This window comes from Pelodiscus sinensis, chromosome 23, assembly GCF_052426305.1.
Source record: "Pelodiscus sinensis isolate ZL-2025 chromosome 23, ASM5242630v1, whole genome shotgun sequence".
Taxonomy (NCBI): domain Eukaryota; kingdom Metazoa; phylum Chordata; order Testudines; family Trionychidae; genus Pelodiscus; species Pelodiscus sinensis.
The window spans coordinates 27,568,948-27,592,596 of NC_143074.1; the positions used below are offsets into that span (position 1 = coordinate 27,568,948).

Genomic DNA, 23,649 nt, shown 5'->3' on the forward strand with positions numbered 1-23,649 from the left:
TTCAAAGTAGCAGCACTGCACAGAGCCCAAGATCAGCTGTGCAGTGCTGCTCCTTCAAAGCAGCACTCCACTTAGGAAGGTACTGACAGTACGCCCCTTAGGAAGGAACAATCTGTTTCACACACATAGAATGGGAAGCGACTGTCTAGGAAGGAATACTGCAGAAAGGGATCTAGCAGTCATAGTGGACCACAGACTAAATACGAGTCAACAGTGTGACATGGTTGCAAAAAAACCAAACAAGATTCTGGGATGCATTAACAGGAGTGTTGTGAGCAAGACACAAGAAGTCAATCTTCCACTCTACTATGCGCAGATGTGACGGGGCAGGACCGCCCCGCCACTCGCAAGCAATAGCGGGGACCGCCGGGGAGCTAGGCGCGGCCGCGGCAGGGCCCGGGGATCTAGGAAGCGGGGGCGGGGAGGCCGGGACGCGTCATCACGACGCGCCCGGGAACGCGCCGGAGGACGTCACGGGCGCGGCGACGGGGGGAGAGGGCGAACCCGGAAGAGCCGGGGAACAGAAAGGAGCGCGGGGTGAGAGCGAGAAGGGGGAAACGGAGAGCGGAGGAGGGGTCCGCGGGTGGAAGGCGGCGGAAGGAGCACCCCCGGAAGGGAAGGGGCCGGTCGGGGCGACCAAGTAGGCCGAGCGGCCTAGCGGAGTGGAGGAGGACCCAGGGCGGGTCGCGTATCCCGGGAGCAGGTGCGTTTGGGGTCTTAACCCCCCTGCTAACCACCGAGAGGCACGCTCTCGGTGTCAGGGCCCTGGGTCGGGGTCCGGAGTGAGGGTGGGCCCGGACCCCCCACTCCGCTGAGGAGGCACGAGAGCAAGTGGTGCATTGTGCACAACGTAACTGTTGGCAAGGCAAGGGGGGGGGCGGCGGACTGGGGCCGCGCCCCGTGACAGCAGATTAGGTCTCAACTGGAGTATTGTGTGCAGTTCTGGGCAAAACATTTCAAGAAAGATGTGGAGAAATTGGAGATGGTCCAGAGATGAGCAACAACTTTCTGTTTCAGAAGGTTGAAAAAGCTACCAGAGGAGAAGTTGTTCTGGATTTGATTTTAACAAATAGGGAGGAACTAGTTGAGAACCTGAAAGTGGAAGACAGTATGGGGGACAGTGATCATGAAATAATAGAGTTCATGATCTTAAGGAAAGGTAGAAGGGAGCACAACTGAGGTAATGGATTTCAGGAAGGAAGATTTTGATAAGCTCAGAGAACTTGTAGGTAAGGTTCCATGGGAAGCAAGACTGAAGGGAAAATCAACTGAGGAGAGTTGGAAGTATTTCAAAGGGACGTTGTTAAGGGCCCAAAAGCAAACAATTCCGCTGTGTAGGAAAGATAGAAAATATGGCAAAAGACCAGCTTGGCTTAACAAGGAGATCTTGCATGATCTCAAAATAAAAAAGGAGTCATATAAAAAATGGAAACTAGGACAAATAACAAAGGATGAATATAGGCAAGCAACACGGGAATACAGGGGCAAGATTAGAAAGGCAAAGGCACAAAATGAGATCAAACTAGCTACAGGCATAAAGGGAAACAAGAAGACCTTTTATAAATACATTAAAAGCAAGAGGAAGACCAAGGACAGGGTAGGCCCACTGCTTAGTGAGGAGGGAGAAGCAGTAACAGGAAACTTGGAAATGGCAGAGATGCTCAATGATTTCTTTGTTTCGGTCTTCACCGAGAAGTCTGGAGGTGTGTCTAACGTAGTGAATACAAGCAGAGAGAGGGTAAGTTTAGAAGATAGATACACAAAGAACAAGTTAAAAATCACTTAGGAAAGTTAGATGTCAGCAAGTCACCAGGTCCTGATGAAATGCATCCCAGGATACTCAAGGAGCTGATAGAGGAGGTATCTGAGCCTTTAGCTATGATCTATGAAAAATCATGGAAGACAGGAGAGATACCAGAAGACTGGAAAAGGGAAAATATTGTGCCCATCTATAAAAAGGGGAATAAGAACAACCCAGGAAACTACAGACCGGTCAGTTTAACATTTGTCCCAGGGAAGATAATGGAGCAGGTAATTAAGGAAATCATATGGAAACACTTGGAAGGTAATAAAGTGATAGGGAAGAACAAGTCATGCCAAACCAATCTGATAGCTTTCTTTGATAGGATAACGAGCCTTGTGGATAAGGGAGAAGCAGTGGATGTCATATACCTAGACTTTAGTAAGGCATTTGATACGGTCTCGCATGATATTCTTATTGATAAACTAGGCAAATATAACTTAGATAGGGCCACGATAAGGTGGGTGCATAATTGGCTGGATAACCGTAGTCAGAGAGTTGTTGTTAACGGTGCTAAATCCTGCTGGAAAGGGATAACGAGTAGAGTTCCGCAAGGGTATGTTTTGGGACCTGTACTGTTCAATATCTTCATCAGTGATGTAGATATTGGGATAGAGAGTACGCTTATTAAGTTTGCAGATGATACCAAACTGGGTGGGGTTGCAACTTCTTTGGAGGATAGGGACATAATTCAAAATGACCTTAGCAAGTTAGAGAAATGGTCAGAGGTAAACAGAGAAATGCAAAGTGCTCCACTTAGGAAGGAACAATCAGTTCCATACATACAAGATGGGAAGCGACTGTCTAGGAAGGAGCATGGCGGAAAGGGATCTAGGGGTCATAGTGGACCACAAGTTGAATATGAGTCAACAGTGTGATGCTGTTGCAAAAAAAGCAAATATGATTCTAGGTTGTATCAACAGGTGTGTTGTAAGCAAAACTCGTGAAGTCATTCTGCCGCTCTACTCTGCACTAGTTAGGCCTCAGCTGGAGTACTGTGTCCAGTTCTGGGCGCCACATTTCAAGAAAGATGTGGAGAAATTGGAAAGGGTACAGAGAAGAGCGACAAGAATGATTAAAGGTCTAGAGAACATGACCTATGAAGCCAGGCTTCATGAACTGGGCTTGTTTAGTTTGGAAAAAAGAAGATCAAGGGGGGACATGATAGCGGTTTTCAAATATCTAAAAGGGTGTCACAAGGAGGAAGGAGAAAATTTGTTCCTCTTGGTTTCTGAGGACAGGACAAGGAGTAATGGGCTTAAAGTGCAACAGGGGAGGTTTAGATTGGACATTGGGAAAAAATTCCTAACTGTCAGGGTGGTCAAATATAGGAATAAATTGCCAAGGGAGGTGGTGGAATCTCCCTCTCTGGTGATATTTAAGAACAGGTTAGATAGACATCTGTCAGGGATGGTGTAGACGGAGCTTGGTCCTGCCTTGAGGGTGGGGGGCTGGACTCGACGACCTCTCGAGGTCCCTTCCAGTTCTATGATTCTATGACAAGAATGATTAAAGGTCTAGAGAACATGAGCTATGAGGGAAGACTGAAAAAATCGAGCGTGTTTAGTTTAGAAAAAAGAAGACTGAGAGGGGACACGATAGTGGTTTTCAAGTACCTAAAAGAGTGTTACAAGGAGAAGGGAAAAAAATTGTTCTCCTTGGCCTCTGAGGATAGGACAAGAAGCAATGGGCTTAAACTGCAGCAATGGAGGTTTAGGTTGGACATTAGGAAAAACTTCGTCAGGGTGGTTGAACACTAGAATAAATTGCCTAGGGAGGTTGTGGAATCTCCATCTCTGGAGATATTTAAGAGCAGGTTAGATAGATATTTATCAGGGAAGGTCTAGACGGTGTTTGGTCCTGCCATGAGGGCAGGGGACTGAACTCAATGACCTCTCGATGTCCCTTCCAGTTCTAATGTTCTATCACTCTATGATTCTCTCTCCTACTTGGGAATGATTATGCTACCTCCACTGTGCTCTAAAGCCATATCTCTCACTTACTAGTGTATCCTGCAATGAAAACCCTATTTTCATACTTCATATCCAATCCTGACTCTTAAGTACTTAATAGATTCATAGGTTTCAGCTGTACCTGGCCTTGTTTACAGAAAACAAAGCAGTACAGTTCAAGGTGCCTGTGCACTTTTGCACTGCCACTGAGTGATCAGGCAAAATGACTGTCTTTGCATTCCCCTGAAAACAAGGGCCACTCATCACTAGTGGCACTCTTTTGCTAACCTTTCTAAGGTGCAGAAAGGAAACCTCTGCCACTACTTCAGACAGCCTCACATGCAGCACTGAGGAACGCATCCTGAATCTTTTCAAAGGGTAGTGCATGCCTGGAAGCATCAAGCCATGCTGAGCAATGCCTCCCGGTTTTCCTGCTGAGGACATATGCCCCTGAAATCAATGTGACATTAAATCACAGCTGAACCCAATACAGTTCTTTCATCATTCCAGGGTATTTTGAATGTACAATTCTTTTATCTTTTGATGACTGCAATAGTTAATTGGAATGCTTGCTGTGGGAGTGCTATATTCTCTGGGCATCCGCAATACATGCAATTTATATTTAAAGGAGGAACAAGCCAGAAACAAGTATAAAATCACAGGCGGTGTACAAAATACTGGGCATGGAAATATACCCCACAGAATCTCAGATTACAGATTAACATAGTACTGACATACCTTTCTGATCTGGCTACTGTACATCTTCATAGTACATTAATATTCAGTAATACTGCCATTAGTCTTTATTTTCTAAGGAACCATAAAATAGCCTGTGTCAGCTCTGGCAGAAATTATCCTAAATTGCGTATTGCAAGCTGCGTGTTCCATAACTGCAATACAAAACCCTGAAAAAGATTTTCAGACTTTCAGCAAGAATCTTGGTGCTTGACTATTCCTGGCTGTTAAGCTGACTTTGTGGATCCGCTATTGATAGTTTACATTACCAGCCTATTTCACAAAAATTTTAACACACCATAAAACCTGCTTTAACTGGAATTTTATTTCAGATATATCTGGATTGTGTACAGAATACTGCAGTTTTAAGATCTGAATTTTGTGACCTACCAAGTCTATGACCAAAAGTCTAATGGCACTGGGGTCCAATTCTGACTAGAATTATATGTACCTAAATTTATATAAATGAAGAGAGGTTAGAAAAGAGCCATAAGAACGATCTGAAGAATAGAAGGTATGTACAGTAAAAGCTCTGTTATCCTACATTCAGTTTACCAGACATCTCAATCATAGAATAGAATAATAGAATACTAGAAATAGAAGGGACGAGGAGTCCTGTGGCACCTTATAGACTAACTGAAGTGTAGGAGCACAAGCTTTTGTGGGCAAAGACCCACTTCGTCAGATGCATGCAGATTCGTCAGAAGTGGGTCTTTGCCCACAAAAGCTTATGCTCCTACACTTCAGTTAGTCTATAAGGTGCCACAGGACTCCTCGTCGCTTTTGCAGATTCAGACTAACACGGCTACCCCTCGGATACTAGAAATAGAAGGAACATTGAAAGGTCATCAAGTCCAGTCCATTGCACTTTACAGCAGGACCACGCACCATCTAGACCAGTATTTCCCAATTGGTATTCCATGGAAAATAAGGGTTCTGCAAGAAAATTCTACTCACTCCCCTCCCTCTGCATAGCCCGTAGGCAGCTCCCATTGGAGCTTTGCCAGTGGGGGCAGGCTTCTGGCGGAGTGCAGCTCTGGCTGCTCCACCACCCACTGTGGCTGACACACCACCGTGCTCAGCATGGCCCCCTCCTCACCCTGCAGGACTGCCCCCATCCTATGGGGCATCCGGTGCGGCCACGCGGTCTCCTCCTCCTCCACGTGTGCAGGCAGTGGCTTGTTTCAGTGGCCGCTGCTTCCGGGAGGGGGAGGGGTAGCTGGGTCTGAGGTGCTGAATAACTACTCCTGGAACTCGGCATTTTTAAACTGTCACTTGCGCCCCAGCAGGGGCCACAGAGAACTCTGCTTGGGCTCACTGCCACCACCCCTCAGGGTGCGCTTGGGCCCGTTGCCCCTTGTGTGCTGCCACTCTCTCTCCCCCACGGCCCTCCCCACCCTGCTGGGGAAGCAGCAGAGTCTGGTCTGGAAGGGAAGGTCAAGATTTCCCCCCTCCTCCCCCACACACACACACTCCACCCTGCAAGCCTGACCTGGTGCTGCAGCTGCGCTGGGATCCCTGCTGCATGCATGGGGGGGACTGAGCTCTCTCTTCTGCCCCCCTTCTTGGGGAACAAGAGCATGCTGCTTGGAGACTTCCCCTGCTGCAGCAGGGTACCAAGCCAGGTGTGTTGCCCTCATGCCCACACCCTTAATCCCCTCCCCCCACCAAGACCCCACATCGACACTCTGCCCCAAGTTCCCTCCTGGCGAGGACATTGCAGATCATCTTTGCGACCCCCCCCCCACGCACACACCCCCACATGCAAGTATTTTCCAACCATGAATGACAACAACTGGATTCGAAATCCATTAAGTATAACAGAAAAGCCAGTCAGTTTTTCTATGCAAAGATTATGAAAACCTAATTGAAATTGCTTCAGACGGCCAATTAATACAAAAATGTAAAGAAGTTTATCTGATTACATTTTGAGACGGCTTATGTCAAGACTATTCAGCTTTAACAAGAGGTGCAGTTAGTCAATTGCTACCCTTCACCAGCACATACTTTTGCGAAACTGGGTTCTTGAATTATGCAACAAAAACAAAATACAGAAATCGACTGAATACCATGCCAGATATGCGAATCCAACTTTCCAGTATTAAACCAAATACAAAAAGAATTTGCCAAGAAAAGAAGAAAAAACACTGTTCGCATTGAAAACTGCCAATATAATGCATATTAGTTTTTGAGCTTTATTTTTTGTACACATTAAATGGGATTTTTGTTTTTAAAAATGTGCAATTAAACTAAATGTTGATCTCATGACCCTGGTTAGCATTTGTTTATTATTATTCTTACTTATTTGTGGTCTACTTTTTCAGCTTCATATATAAGACTGTTATTAGGGGTTCCGCCAGATTCTTGAGAGTTTAAAAAGGTTCCGTGGCCAAATAAAATTGGGAAACACTGATTAGACAATCCCTGACAAATGTCTAATCTGCTCTTGAAAAGCTCCAATGATGGAAATTTCACAATCTCCCTAGGCAATTTGTTCCAGTTCTTAACCACTCTGACACTTAGAAAGTTTTTCTGTATGTCCAACCTAAATCTCCCTTGCTTCAATATAAGTCCATTGCTTCTTATTCTAGCCTCAAAGATTAAGGAAAATAATTTTCTCCCTCCTCATTGTAACAACTTTTTATATACTTGAAAGGTTTTATCATGTATCCTCTCTTTTCCAAACTAAACAAACTACGGAAGTTAAGAGGCAGGTAATTGTGTACTCAATACAATTTGTATCAACTATACAATTAGTTGATAAGGGAAGGCGCTCTGTCCTGGCTTGCGCTGGGTCCAGGAGTTACCTCTGCTGTGGCTCTGCAGTTTACATGTAGTAGGAGCCAGGCATGTAGGCAGACAGGCTCCTACTACATTTAAAATGGAGAGCCACTGCAGTCCCGGACCCAGCATGAGCCAGGCTTACTCAGTCCCAGCTCTCACCAGGTCTGGGAGCTACCCCCACTGAGGCTCTGCATTTTAAATATAGTAATAGCCAGGCAGCTCTTACTACATTTAAAAATACAGAGCCACAGTGGCAGTAGATTCCGGACTTGGAGCAAGCCAGAACTGAGGAAGCCTGCCTCATGCTGGGTCTGGGACTGCTGCAGCTCTGCATTTTAAATGTAGTAGTAGCTAGCCCACAGAGTTGGCTATTTAAAATGCAGAGCCACAGCAGGGATAGTTCCTGGACCCGGTGCGAGCCAAGACTGAGCCAGTCTTGCTCATTCCCAGCTTGCGCCAGGTCCAGCAGCTCCTGTCCATGAAGGATCCCAGCAGGGAGCTGTGATCCCCTTTGAGGACAGCGGCTGCTGCAGGAGCAGTCTGTGTCTGCGGTGGCCAGGGCCGGCCGCAAACAGAAGCTGCTCCAGCAGGCTCAGTGTGTCCCAGCTAGAGTACTGATACAGAGGCAGCAGGGGATGAGGAGGGGGGAATATGACTAGTCGACTCGACTACCCAATAAACCTAAGCTTATCAAGTAGTCAACAATTCGACTAGTTGCTTATATCCCTAAAACAAACCTAATTCTTTCAATCTTCCCTAATAGGTCTTGGTTTCTAGACCTTTAATTTCTTTTGTTGCTGTTCTCTGGACCTTCCCCAATTTGTCCATCTTTCCTGAAAATGGTGCCAACAAGTGGACACAATCAGCAGCCTAATCAGCACAGAGTACAGCAGAATTACTTCTTTTGACTTGTTTGCAACATTCCTGTTAATGCATCCCAAAATAATGTTTGCTTTTTTACTGTTGACTCATATTTAGCTTGTGGTCTAGTTCCCTTTCCCATACAGTCACTTTCCACTTTGTATGTGGTTTACCTCTGGTGCACTACAGAAAAGATCGAAGCTGCTGCTGTCAATCTTCCAGGGATTGAATTAGCGGGTCTAGTGAAGACACGCTAATTCGAACTGAGCGGGGCACTTCAGTCAATGCCGGAAATCCTGTTTCCATGAGAAGTAAAGGAAGTCAAAGGGAGAGTGTTCTCCCTTTGACTTCCTGCAGTGTGGACAGTGCCAAGAGTCATAGCTGAAGTTGCATATCTTAATTCAATTTTATCCCGTAGTTCAGACATACCCAAACTGTTTGCCTGCCTTGCATCAGAGATAAACCCAAATCTTGGCCCCATGACCACCTGACAGCAAAACTGACATTATGAGTTCTGTGTGTCAGTAACTATTACAAACACAGAAGGTGGTTCACTCTGTTTGCAACTCAGTGGTCAGAATAAAATGGAAATGCTGAGAAGCTAGACATGCACAAGAGAAATAATTTGTTTCCTGGGAGTCAACTGGCCAACATTAGGATGGAAAGAAAAAAGGATACCATCCCATTGGACTGGGATAGCACTGGCAGATACGGGTCCAAGCTGCATCCACATTGTAAAATGGAATTTGGCCCTAAGTCACTGTGGGGCCTAGGCTCAAACCCTGCACCCTTGCAGACTTGGAGCTGAGTCAGACAGAACTGTGTGTAGATGAAGGAAGGATCTGGGCTCAAGCATGAGTCTGAGCCTGGGCTTACACTGTAGGATAGGCATTCCCCGATGACTGTGTTAACTCTTGCACTCTCTGTCAGTCTATTCATTTCATCTATACAACCAAGCACACAGCAGCAATACTACAACTGCAAAGAAGCTGCACACCAAGAAGTGGCAACCTTCAAGCTCTACACTGTTTCTACTCATAATCACATTACCAAGATGCTGGCATGCATCGATGAGATGAAGCATGGTATTTAATTTTTCTTGTAAAATTTTTTATGGGATACTGTACAAGTACAGACCCCGGTTAGTCCCCTTGTGCCTTTATTTACCTCTCCCCTTCCACCCCCCACAAGAGGGTACAAGAGTCCGACCTGCACCAAGTCTTGTCATATTAGTCCTATTGCATTCCGCTCCGTGGGCCAGCCTGACCCAAATATGCCCAGGGTTTCTCGCACCACCTCCGACAGCGGGCAGAGGGGGATGCAGGCTCGCCTTCACTCACGGACCCTAGCCCAGGGCCCTAAGGACGCGGACCTGTTTAGGTCGAGTCCGTCTGGCGGGGCTTCCCGCCTTAACGCGCCAGCCCACGGGCTATAATGCCCTGCCCTGGGCTGCTTCCTCTCCCCTTACCTGGTCCGCCGACCAGTCAGTGCCGGGACGTCTGCCTCACCCCTGTCCCTTCTGGGTCTCGTCTGTGGTGTCTTGGGGCTCCCCCGGGAGGTGCGACCCCACGGTGCCTCCACCCCTTTTCCGGTCTGGCTCCCTCCTTGCTGTGAACGCCAGCTCCTTTTGAGTGCTGGCACTCTGGCATTGCATCACGCCAGGGCACCTCCCCCCCAGGGCTATGTATACACTGGCAGCTTCGTGCGCAAGAACATCTTGTGCAAGGGTTCTTGTGCAAGAAGTCTTGTGCAAGAAAATGTCCACACTGCCATGTGCGAGCTGTGCTTTTGCGCAAGAGCACACCCATGGCAGTGCGAATGCTCTCTTGCGCAAGAAAGCTCTGATAGCCATTTTAGCCATAGGGCTTTCTTGCACAAGCAATCCCTGCCGAGCATCCACACTGCCCTCTTGCGCAAGAGGGCTTACACCTGATAAAAAAAAAAAAGAGTGTAGCTCTTCAGCAAGAAGCCCTCTCTTACCACGCCATGTAAATTTTCTTGCACAAGAGCGGGCAGGCAGTGTGGACGCTCTGCGGATACTTGCGCAAGAAGCCGTGAGTGTAGACATAGCTCAGCTGTTTCGTGGTGTGAGAGCATGCCGCACAAGCTCTGTCCACGCTGTGCCCCCAGCCCCGCTTGGCCAGGGCTGGGGAGTTTAAAATGCGGTGTAGCAGTGTTTTGCCTGGCGCGGCACGCGGGCGCACAACACCTACTCTCCCCGCATCCCAGTGCTGGGGGACTTGAAGTGCAGGGCTGCAGTGCCCCATCACAGATACCAAAATGCTTTTGTAATTTAAGGTATCAAACAAGTTGTTCCTGTTAAATATCACACTGTTTAAACTAAGTACTCAAGGAAAGAAGACATAAGCTAATCCTGGTAAATGGAGAGAAACAGTGGAACTTAATTTGAATTTAAAAGTTTCTTAATAGTCTAATTTGCCAGTCTCAGGACCACTTCTTAAATGGCATTAAGTAGGTGAATTTAAATACTTTTTTTCTTGTTTCAGAAGATTTAGTTAAGATGACACACTTTTTGCTCATATATAAATTGTTTAATCATAGTAAATTAAATATGATTCTCCAATCCTTACACAAAGCCACACATTTACAAGCCATTTTAATGATCAATGAGACACTACCAGTGGACTCTACTAATATGGGAAACAATATACTTTGATCTTATCTTATGTAAAGAAGAGTGTTCCTACTCTTAAGTTGCAATCTCCATTAAAAATTCTTCACAAATACAGAAGAGGCTGCAACTGAAGTGAAACATTTTATTGCTTATGTTCTGTTTTGGTTCGGTTTTCTTTTATTTTTCTCCCTTTTCCTTTCATTAGTAATACATTAATAATTGTGTTTAATAATAATTACAATTAACTAGTTAATAATTGTGATTATTTTGCTCATTTTTAGTTGTACTATCCCTAAAGCATAGCAAGAATTTCATTTAACTAAAATAATGAGAGTCACATTTGTGAAACAGCATTACAAGAAACAATTTTTCTTGTGCTCAAGATTACAAATTTTTAAGCACAATGATTAGTCCTGCGGCACTTTGGAGATTAACATAAATGTATATAGTATCATGAGCTTTCATGAGCAAAACCCACTTTTTCGGATGAGCTGGAAGCTGGAGTGGAAACAACAGAAACCCACAATTAATAATAGAAAAAGAAGGGAAGGGGAAAAAAAAGTTACCTTTCAATTGTAGTCCCAGTGCTAATAAGGCAAAATGAGTGGACTAGAAGTGCCCCATACTTAGCTTTTGATGTAAATGAGGTGTTAAATGTAAAGTTACTTGTTAAACTCAATACCACAAAACATCCCTTTCCACCACATAAAAGTTTGTTCTTCAGGAATGCATCCTGACTGATGCTATGTTGTCTGATGGCAGTGTGGTGATTGTGATAAGTGGACCAACATGAAACACAGGGGTGGGATAAAGCCATAAGATTATAAACAGAGCCTATTCAAATGGTCTGTAAGATTCAAACACCCATGTTTTCCTTCTTTCCTCAATTCGTCTTTTAAATGTCCCCGTATTAGACCACCTTCCTTCAGAATAAGTTGAGCTGGACCACAACTCCCTTCAGAATCTATCCTCTCTGACCATGAAATCTTGAGGAGAAGAGGGAAGGATTTTGCACAGCAACACAGAGGCTGTCTCTGAACCACTCCCAGCCTCTCCTAAAAAGAAAAGGTCTAGCTTGAGTATTGAATTTAGATTGCCCATGATGCAACACATGTGGCCCACCAGACTGATGTAAAATACATGCATTGTAAAAACTCCATGAAAAAGTCTGGGGATAGAAGCAGCAGAGCTGGAAGTAGGATAACAACATGATCAAGACTGTATCTCATTTAAAATGCGTAGGAAAAGAGTTTTATATCAAGAACATAATTTCTAATATAACATAAGAACATAAGATAAAACTTTTTAAAAAACCAATGGTCCTGCAGCACCTTTGAGACTAACAAAAAATGTAGATGGCATCATGAGCTTTCATGGGCACAACCCATTTCTTCAGATGAAGAAGAGAGATCTCGAAGGTGTTGCAGGACCATTCAATGTTTTTTAAGTTTTTTCAGTTACACACTAACACAGCTACCCACCCCCCTCTGACACATAATAACGGCCATATTGGGTCAGACCAAAGGTCTAAATGGACCAGTATCCTATCTTCTGACAGTGGCCAATGCCAGATGCCCCAAAGAAAGTCAACACAACAGGGAATCGTCAAGTGATCCCCTTCCTGACATCCACTTCCAGTCCCTGACAAACAGAGACTAGGGACACCATTCTTACCAATCTTGGCTAATAGCCATTGATGGACCCAACTCCATGAATGTATCTAGTTCTTTTCACATCCCTGTTAAAGTCCTGGTCTTCACTACACTCTCTGGCAAGGAGTTCCACAGGCCAATTGTGTGCTATATGAAGAAAAAATTCCTTTTCTTTGTTTCAAACCTGCTACCTATGCATTTCATTTGGTGATCCCTACTTCTTATGGGAACAAGTAAATAACATTTCCTTATTTACTTTCTCCATACTTGTCATGATTTTATAGACCTCTACCATAATCTCCCCTCCCCTTAGTCTCCTCTTTTCTAAGATGAAAACTCCCAGTCTTTTTAATCTGTCTTCATATGGGACCTGTTCCAAACCCCTAATCATCTTTGTTGCCCTTTTCTGAACCTTTTCCAATGCCAATATATCTTTTTTGAGATGAGGCATCCACATCTATATGCAGTAATCAAGATGTGGACTTACCATGGATTTATATAGAGGCAATAAGATGTTCCCTGTCTTATTCTCTATTCCTTTTTTAATGTTTCCTAACATTCTGTTTGCTTTTTTGACTGCTGCTGCACACTGAGTGGATGTTTTGAGAGAATTATACTCCAAGAGCTCTCTCGAGTGGTTATAGCTAAATTAATCCCCATCATTTTGTATTTGTACTTGGGATTATTTTTTCCAATGTGCTTTACTTTACATTTATTAACATTACAATTCAGTTGCCATTTTGTTGCTCAGTCACTTGGTTTTGTGAGATCCTTCTGAAGCTCTTCACAGGCTGCTGTGTTCTTAACCATCTTGAGCAGTTTGGTATCATCAGCAAATTTTGCCATCTCATTGTTTACCCCTTTCTCCAGATCATTTATAAATAGGTTGAATAGGATTAGTCCCAGTACAGACCCTTGTGAGACACCACTAGTTACCTCTCTTTCTCTCTCCATTCTGAAAACTGACCATTTATTCCTACTCTTAGTTTCTTGCCTTTAAACTGTTTTCAGTCCATAAGCGGACCTTTCCTCTTCTCCCAAGTCAATTTACTTTACTTAAGAGCCTTTGGTGAGGGATCTTGTCAAAGGCTTTCTGGAAATCTACGTATGCTATATCCACTAGATCCCCCTTGTCCACATGCGTATTCTACACTACACACACACAACCAAGCTGGATCAGACTATTAGTCACTCACATCATCCACTACTGTATTATGACTCTGGTACAGATTTACATACGATGTGTCCAAAAAACCCTCCCATTATCCCTGCATTAATGTATCCACTTAAATGTGAAATGATAGGTAAGGGGCTCCTTTCTGCCCCATGTTCACCAGTCTATATTTTACAGTGCAAGGCTGGTTATCCTTCACTGTATTAAATATTTTTTTCGAGTTAGAAAACTAAGAGAAATTAGATACGTTCATGAATGTGTCTGAGAGGAAAGGGCTCTGACAATGCCCAATCACAGCAGCCAAATAACATTTCTTGTACTGAACATATGGCACTGCAATTGGTTTAAGCAACAGCATTTTCAAATTTCTGATCTTTCAATTGGAAAAGGTAATAAATATAAACAGGACTTTTCCTTACCTCATCAGAAGATCCATTTTCCACCCGGAAACGTCCAGCTCTTTGAATGGCTCCATCAGCATCACTAGATATAAGCTGTGAAAAAAGAGTTAATATAAGAGATGCAAGTTGACTTCAAAAATCTCCACCTAATCAGCAATTAAACAATAAAACCAGCTCAATTTAGCTTTCACCATCTCAGCCAGAGTTATATAACACCTCTTTCCCCTCTATATCCCTCCTCCCTGAAGATAAACTCAGCTCAGAATAATAATTATCAAGTTGAGCAACAAACGATTACTTCCAGAAGAAATTAACTCATTGTAGCTATAAGGACTCAGGCAGTGAAGGGGCTCTTGTGGTCACCTGCAGAAGTAGCTACCCACTATAAATCACAAGGTTTTTTTGGTCTTAAATCTTGGCAATATTGACATGCAAGTTGCTACTGAGGGGCCCCAACTATGAAAAATGCAGTTCCGTTAACTATTTATCAGAAGGCAGACAGTTTTACACAGATAGAGATCACTAAGCTGCCTGAACTATGTAACATGCATACTACCACAAGAGGAAGGAGCAGGGCACTATGCAACGGGCCCGTGTTTAATCTTTTTAATATTTCTGAAAGTTTGTGTGTTTGTTTGTCCCAAAAGATCTACGAAACGGTAAGAGCTAGAAACACCAAATTTTGCACAGATACTACTGATTTCCTAACTTCAATAACTGGATTGGTTATATCTCAAAATCAGTTTCCCTGGTTTTCTCAGAGACCTAATTGGGCCCACTGATAATTAGCTTTTTAGTAGTGCCTGATCATAGGCATTTGCTGGACTCCTCTGTTAAGCGTGTCACATAATTACGAGATACTAGAGGATAAAGCATGTAGGCACCAACAGCACCATCAAGGGAAAGCCCATGGGGGAGAGGCTGCAGTGGGGCTGAGAATCCGCAACCTCCCCTATAACAGGGCACCAGCAGGTCTCCAGGACAGACCCAAATGTGGCTGGGAGAAGCCTCCAGCTATCACAGCCTCTCAACATCTTCATGCAGCCGGGCTCCGACTGAACCCCTTCTGGAAATTAAAGTTGCTTCTTTCCCCCCAACGCCCAAATGAGCCATCGCACCACTCGCCCTCCTTTGGGCTGTGTGCGTTCTCCTGGCAGGGCTGTGTGCATTATCAGCAAGTGCCACGGGCATTATGCACTTTGCAGGATTCAGCTCACAGTACAAAGAGGAGGTGGACAGGAGAACAAGGTTTTGAGCACAGTGGAGCCTGAGGAGGACACAGTACACTCAGAACAGCCTATTTTCATTAGAACAGGTACGTTCAGGTGCTGCATGTTCTCATCAGCTAGATATCACTCATTGCACCTGGTCTGAGGGTGTTTTGCTTTGTCTGATCAATACAACCAGTTCAACTGCCGCTAGGAAGTCCATTCAGGTTGCCCCATGGATCGTGAACTGAAGGCACTCAGAGGGCAATGATTTGCTGCTGCTGCTGCAGCGCCCAGAAGCCATCCCATCCATTTCTCAGGGCTTCTGGCAAGGAGGCTGCAGGCATTGGTTTGCATAGAATCTTTAAGGGAAGATGGGCTGTGAGAAAAGAGACCCTATGAGATCTGTCATTTTGTAAGCACATCACTAGCTATGTTAATTTCTTAAAGTAATATATAAGAGAAAAGTATTTCCAATAAAATATGCTATGTTAATGTAATTGATGTAGTTCATTCATCACATCTTTTACTATATTTTCCCCAAGCAGCACCGGGTATTTTTGCTAGTTTTTGATAAAGCAATCACAATATTTGGCATTGTTTAGCAGACCAGAGAGACGGGGAGCAAAGCCTCGGAGGACGCCGGCAGCGGGACAGCCGCGGCGCGTCTGCGCTGTCCCGCTGCCCGCGTGCTCCGCGGCTTTGCTCTGTGTCTCCCTGGTCTGCTGGGAGACCCTCCCCCCCAGAGAAAAGCTGCAGAGGATGCGGGTGGGACCGTGGCGCGTCTCAGCGGTCCCGCCACCCGCGTCTTCCTGGTCTGCTGGGTGGGGGGGTCGCAGCTAGTGCGCCCCCGCCCACCAGCAGACAAGGCTTTTCTCGCCGATGACGCCTAGGGTGGAGCAGCTGGGGCGCTGCCGGGTTGGTCCCGCAGCGCCGCTCCTCGGCGCTACTGGACCAACCCGTCAGCACCCCAGCTGCTCTGCCCCAGGCATCCCCAAGTCAGCCGCTGCTGAAACTGACCAGCGGCTGATTCCAGGAAGCCTGGGGCAGAGCAACTCTGCCTCGGGCTTCCTGTAGTCAGCTGCTGGTCAGTTTCAGCAGCGGCTGAATCTGGACGCCAGTTCCGACTTACATACAAATCCAACTTAAGAACAAACCTACAGTCCCTATCTTGTATGTAACCCGGGGACTGCCTGTATTCATCATCAATTTTACTATGTATTTTAGAAATGCCCGTCTGTTTGTCCCACCCTGTGTGAGTCTGTTTGCTCAAGAACTCCTAAACAGTAAGAGCTAGGACCTCCAAATTTGGGATGCAGCTTCCTATTATCAGAACTTAAAGCCAGGTCAGGGTTTGGTTATGCCAGGACAGTGGGATGTAATTGAAATTTGATTCTTTCTCATAAATGGAATGGCAGGATCTGGCAGAAGGGACAGTTATACTGCAGAATGACCACTGAGGGCAGCAAAGGGCCAGATATAGGGACCGGGACAACTATTGAGTCAGCAGGGGGCAGCTATCTACTACTGTACATATTTCAGAGAGTTTTTTCTGTTTGTGTATCTCTGTCTGTGTGTCTGTCTGTACCCCTCTCAGCTGGAGGACATGCACCCCTCCCCGGCTGTGCTCATGGACAGGTGCTTCTCAGCTGGCCCCAAGCTGCAGCAGTGAGAGAGGGCTGGGGCTGTCCTCACTCCACAGGGGAGTCTGCATACTGAACCCCTCACTCTCAGAACAATGATTTAAATGAAGGAAAAACAAAACTTATTTGAATTAAGGACCCAAGCAATGCCAAATAAATCTTCTAGTAGACAGATATTAATGCACATTGAGAAAAAATAATCCCAACTATATATACACATAATATGATGGGGACTAATTTGGCTACATCTACTCAAAAGAAAGATCTTGGAATCATTGTGGATAGTTCTCTGAAAACATCCGCTCAGTGTGCAGCGGATATCTGGAGGAAATTGATCAACAGGTATAACCACCTCATCAGGAGATGATGAGGACTGATCAGTTGGTGAGACATCTGGTGGGTGCTGCTCCTCAACATCAGGTAGTTGACCCTTTTCCAGTTCTGAGTGATGAGTCGTAGAGGGAGCAGTGAGAGGTGTGACTGATATTTGCTGTCTATATGATGGTTGGGGAGAAAATGTAGGAGCACAAGAAGTTGAGTGGCTGTGGCAACAGGGGTGACTGTAACTGGAGTGATGATAATGATGACAAGCACAGGGGAAACATGTAGTGATGTACCGGGAGGTGCGGAGAATGTGGGAAATGTGGTGAACCTCTTGAAGAAGGAAGCGGTGAATGAAAGGTATATCTTCTATAGGGTGACGGTGATAAATAACAACTGGACCTATGGTGTCTGGTTTGGTCCTGAAGGGTCTGACCCCTATCATCCCCTTTTAAGTGAGGTGAATAGGGAGAAGGTGGTGCAGAGGATGGTACCGGAGGGAAATGTCAATGGCTCCGGACTCAGCTGTCTCATAGGGTCAGATTTCTGGTTTGCTTTCTTCAGTGGCAGCGGCTGGATGGCACATACAGTGCTGACGTTGCCCACGCAGATGTCTGAGACAATGGTGATGATGCCGAGGTTAACAATGCCAAGGTTGATTGCACCGAAGTTGTCGGTGCTGATGTTGTCAGTGCCGTTGTAACAGGCACATGTATAGGCTGTGCCGACACAGATGGTATCATTGTCGTCAGTGCTGTGATGGCTGATGCAGTCGCCAGCGGTGCCAAGCGGCGGCCCGTTACAACTGTTGACAGCACCGAAATAGATTTTTGCTGGGCTTTCGGCTCTGAGGCCGACTTATGCCTGGGTGCCATGTTTGTCATCCACACTTACATGGACCAAGAGGGCTGGTAGTAGGGAACAGGCTGGTGAAGCTCTTTTTTGAGCCGGAGTCAGCTGTGGAAAAACAGCTTTTCTTTTCTCAGCCCTAGGTGATTGCGGAGTGCATACTGGCTGTGATCGCTCCATGGGATATAATGCCTTGTCAAAAAGGAACATTTTTAGCCTCATTACTGTCCTTACATGCCTTAACAGTCAGTTTAGCACAGTGGATGCATTTTTGAGGCACATGTGCCTCACCGAAGCACTTATACAGTCGGCATGACCGTCTGATGCTGGCATCGCATCACGGCATGCAGCACACCTCTTAAAGCCGGGACAGCCTGGCAAAGCTGTTGATACTATCTACTAAGATAAAAGCCTTTTTTTAACTATGAACAAACTATAACTAGTAACTATAACTATTCAAACTATAATTAACTATAAACACTAATTTAAGATTTTATTTGATTCCTGACAGGGTTGTCTGAGGAGAGAGGGCTCACTCCAACTGTGACCATGGGCAACAAAAAAAGAACTGGCAGGAGCCGGACTGTGCGAGAGATCAAAATGGCGTGAATGGTGCAAAGAGCGTGCCAGGCATGTGCGGTCAGGCTGACTACTGCTCATGAAAACTCCAATCTGCAGTCCCGAAACGACCCAACACCAACAGTAGAGCACCCACGGAAACAGCACTCAAGGATGCAGGAATCAAAGGCTTGTACTCCCCTCAGCAGTCTGTGGATGGCCAGCAGCAGCATGGTTAGCCATTTAAGTCACAGAATGGTAGAAGCATTTGGGATCAGCGTGACAGCATATGAAGTGTTTTTTAAAATGCTTTTGCAAAGGCCTACACTTACTTCTGCTCTTAAACTGAAAGCCAGGAGCATGGCTGTTGGCTTATTTTGGATAAAAATTTGATCAAGCCAAATTACAATCTACTCACAAAATAGCAGCTTCTGAGCTGCTGTGCAATGAAGTCTGCCTGCTGGTGGTCAGCAGAAATCAGAATTTGTGACCATGCAACACTGGAATGGAGCACTATCATGGGGGGATATAAACTGTTCAGGAAGAACAGGCAGTGGAGAAAAGGAGGAGGAGTTGCATTGTATGTAAGAAAGCAGTATGATTGCTCAAAGCTCCAGTATTTAGAGGGAGAAAAGATTGTTGAGAGTCTGTGGGTTAAGTTTAGAGGTGGAAGCAACAGGAGTGATGTTGTGATTGGCGTCTGCTATAGACCACCGGATCAGGTGAATAAGGTAGATGAGGCTTTCTTTGGACAACTGAGAGAAGCTTCCAGATCACAGGCCCTGGTTCTCATGGGCAACTTTAATCACCCTGACATCTGGTGGGAGACCAGTACAGCAGTACACAGACAATCCAGGAAGTTTTCGGAGAATGTTGGGGATTACTTCTTGGTACAAGTGCTGAAGGAACCAACTAGGGGCCATGCACAGCTTGACTTCTGCTCACAAATAGGAAGGAACTAGTAGGGGAAGTAGAGTTGGGTGACAACCTGGGAAGCAGTGATCATGAGATGGTAGATTTCTGGATCCAGCCCAAAGGAAGAAAGGAGAGTAGCAAAATACACACCCTGGACCTCAGAAAAGCAGACTTTGACTCTCTCTGAGAACTGATGGGCAGATTCCCTGGGATGCTTACATGAGGGGAAAGGAGTCCAGGAGAGCTGGCAGTATTTTAAAGAAGCCTTAATAAAGGCATCGAAAAAAAACATCCCGATGCGCATCAAGAAAAGCGAATATGGTAGGCGACCAGATTCGCTTACCGGGGACATCCTTGGTGAGCTTAAACACAAAAAGAAAGCTTTCAAGAAGTGGAAACTTGGACAGTTGACTAGGGAGGAGTATAAATATATTGCTCAAGAATGCAGGGGAGTTATCAGGAAGGCGAAAGTACAATTGGAAGTGCAGCTAGCAAGGCATGTGAGTGAGAACAAGAAAGGTTTTACAGGCATGTTAGGAATAAGAGGGTGATCAGAGAGGGCGTGGGGCCCTTACTGGATGAGGGAGGTAACCTAGTGACAGATGTGGGAAAAGCTGAAGTACTCAATGCTTTCTTTGCCTCTGTCTTCACGGACAAGGTCAGCTCCCAGACAAATGCACTAGGCAATACAGTATGGGAAGGAAGTGTACAGCCCTTTGTGGGGAAAGAACAAATTAGGAACTATTTAGAAAAGCTAAGTATCAGAGGGGTGGCCGTGTTAGTCTGAATCTGCAAAAGCGGCGAGGAGTCCTGTGGCACCTTATAGACTAACTGAAGTGTAGGAGCATAAGCTTTCGTGGGCAAAGACCCACTTCATCAGAAATAGCAGGCATCTGACAAAGTGGGTCTTTGCCCACGAAAGCTTATGCTCCTACACTTCAGTTAGTCTATAAGGTGCCACAGGACTCCTCGCCGCTTTTAGAAAAGCTAAACATACAGAAATTCATGGGTCCGGATTTAATTTATCCGAGGGTACTGAGGGAGTTGGCAAGTGTCATTGCGGAGCCTTTGGCCATTATCTTTGAAAACTCATGGAGATCGGGAGAGATCCCAGATGATTGGAAAAAGGCAAATGTAGTGCCCATCTTTAAAAAAGGGAAGAAGGACAATCCAGGGAACTACAGACCAGTCAGCCTTACCTCAGTCCCTTGAAAAATCATGGAGGGGATCCTCAAGAAATCCATTTTGAAGCACTTGGAAGAGGGGAAAGTGATCAGAAACAGTCAACATGGATTTACAAAGGAAAAGTCATGTCTGACCAATTTGATTAGCTTCTATGATGAGGGCAATGGGCTCTGTAGATATGAGAAAGTCAGTGGATGTGATTTTAACATTCCTATGGTGGGAAGAACACCTCAGCAGTCCAAAACTCTGGCATTTAATTTCAAAAAGGGGAATTACACAAAAACGAGGAGGTTAGTTAAACAGAAATTAAAAGGCACAGTGACTAGAGCCAGATCCCTGCAAGCTGCATGGAAACTTTTTAAAGACACCATAATAGAGGCCCAACTTAAATGTATACCCCAAATTAAAAAACATAGCAAGAGACCTAAAAAAGAGTCACCGTGGCTTAACCACCATGTAAAAGAAGCAGTGAGGGACAAAAAGGCATCTTTTAAGAAGTGGAAGTCCAATCCTAGTGTGATAAACAGAAAAGAACATAAATACTGTAAAATCAAGTGTAAAAATGTAATAAGAAAAGCAAAAAAAGATTTTGAGGAACAGCTAGCCAAAAACTCAAAAAGAAATAACAAAATGTTTAAGTACATTAGAAGCAGGAAGCCTGCTAAAAAACCTGTGAGTCCCCTAGACGATCGAGATATAAAAGGAGCAATCAAGGACAATAAAGCTCTTGTGGAGAAACTAAATGATTTCTTTGCTTCAGTCTTCACAGCTGAGGACGTTAGGGAGATTCCCAAATCTGCACCATCCTTTGTGGGTGATGAATCAGAGGAACTGTCCCGGATTGAAGTATCATTAGAGGAGGTCACAGTGTGCAGCAGCAGTCAAAAAGGCAAATAAGATGCTAGGAATTTTTAAGAAAGGGGTAGAAAATAAGACACAGAATATCTTACTGCCCCTGTATAAAACTATGGTACGCCCACAGCTTGAATACTGTGTACAGATGTGGTCTCTTCACCTCAAAAAAGTTATTTTGGCCTTGGAAAGGGTTCAAAAAAGGGCAACTAAAATGATTAGGAATTTGGAACGGGTCCCATATGAAGAGAGGTTAAAACTACTGGGACTTTTCAATTTAGAAAAGAGGAGACTGAGGGGAGATATGATAGAGGTATATAAAATCATGAGTGGTGTGGAGAGGGCGAATAAAGAAAAGTTATTTATTAGTTCCCATAATAAAATAACTAGAGGACACCAAATGAAGTTAATGGGTAGCAGGTTTAAAACTAATAAAAGAAAGTTCTTCTTCACACAGCGTGTAGTCAACCTGTGGAACTCCTTGCCAGAAGAGGCTGTGAAGGCTAGGACTATAACAGAGTTTAAAGAGAAGCTAAATAATTTCATGGAGGTTAGGGCCATAAAAGGCTATCAGCCAGGGGATAGAAATGGTGTCCCTGGCCTCTGTTTGTCAGAGGCTGGAGAAGGATGGCAGGAAATAAATCACTTGATTATTGTCTTCGGTCCACCCTCTCTGGGGCACCTGGTGCTGGCCACTGTTGACAGACAGGCTACTGAGCTAGATGGACCTTTGGTCTGAGCCAGTACAGCCATTCTTATATTGGTCAGACTTTAGCCAAGCTTTTGATACGTTCTCCCACAATATTCTTGCCAACATTTAAGGGAATACGGATTGGCTAAATGGACTCTACGATGGACAGAAAGCTGGCTAGACTGTCGGGCGCAACGGGTAGTGATAAACGGCTTCATGTCAGGTTCGCAGTCGGTTTCTAGTGGAGTGCCTCAAGGATCTGTTCTTGGTCCGGTTTTGTTAAACATTTTTATTAATGACCTAGATGAGGGGATGGATTGCACCATCAGCAAGTTTGCCGATGACACTAATCTGGAAGGAGAGGTAGATATGCTGGAGGGCAGAGATAGGGTCCAGAGTGACCTGGACAGATTAGAGGATTGGGCCAAAAGAACTCTAATGAGGTTCAACAAGGACAAGTGTAGAGTCCTGCACTTGTGATGGAAGAATCCCAAGCACTGTTAGGACCTGCAGAAAAGGACCTGGAGATTACAGTGGATGAGAAGCTGGATATGAATCAACAGTGTGCCCTTGTAGCCAAGAAGGCTAATGGCATATTGGGGTGCATTAGGAGGAGCATTGCCAGTAGATCTAGAGAAGTGATTATTCTTCTTTATTCAACTCTGGCGAGGCCACAACTAAATTACTGTGTCCAATTATGGGGCCCCCACTATAGAAAGGATGTGGATGCATTGGAGAGGTTCCAGCGGAGAGCGACCAAAATGATTAGGGGGCTGGAGAGCATGACCTATGAGGAGAGACTGAAGGATTTGGGTTTGTTTAGTCTGCAGAAAAGAAGAGTGAGGGGGGATTTGATAGCAGCCTTCAGTTTCCTGAAGGGAGGTTCCAAGGAGGATGGAGAGAGGCTGTTCACAGTAGTGACGGATGGCAGAACAAGGAGCAATGGTCTCAAGTTACAGTGGGAGAGGTCTAGGTTGGATATTAGAAAAAACGATTTCACTAGGAGTGTGATGAAGCACTGGAATGGGTTACCTAGCGAGGTGGTGGAATCTCCATCCCTAGAGATTTTTAAGTCTCGGCTTGCAAAGCCCTGGCTGGGTTGATTTATTTGGGCTTGGTCCTGCTTTGGGTAGGGGGCTGGATTTGATGACCTTCTGAGGTCGCTTCCAGCTCTGTGATTCTATGAACACTCAGATAAATGGAGGCAGGATGGACCCACTACATATGGAGCCCAGAACAGGCCATTTTTTTCCCTGGTAGTATTTGTCTTTTTCACAGCTGCATCACACTGGTGGCTCACAGTACTTTAGTTAATACACTGAGATCTCTTTCTTCCTTTGTCTTTAACTAAGACCTCATCTTTTATAGCATAAACTTCTGTTACTAGTCCCCAAGTGCACAAACTTATAGTCTGTGCTATAAAATTTCATCC

At 45.1% G+C, this 23,649-nt stretch overlaps 1 protein-coding gene across 1 annotated transcript in view; it reads right to left on the reverse strand.

The window, feature by feature from the left end:
- GARNL3 (GTPase activating Rap/RanGAP domain like 3) overlaps window positions 1–23,649 on the reverse strand; it is a 201,652-nt gene that overhangs the window by 144,686 nt on the left and 33,317 nt on the right. Inside the window, exon 3 of the mRNA XM_075905772.2 lies at window positions 14,014–14,088. Within this exon, the coding sequence (XP_075761887.1) occupies window positions 14,014–14,088 (75 nt within the window). The remainder of the gene's footprint in view (window positions 1–14,013; window positions 14,089–23,649) is intronic.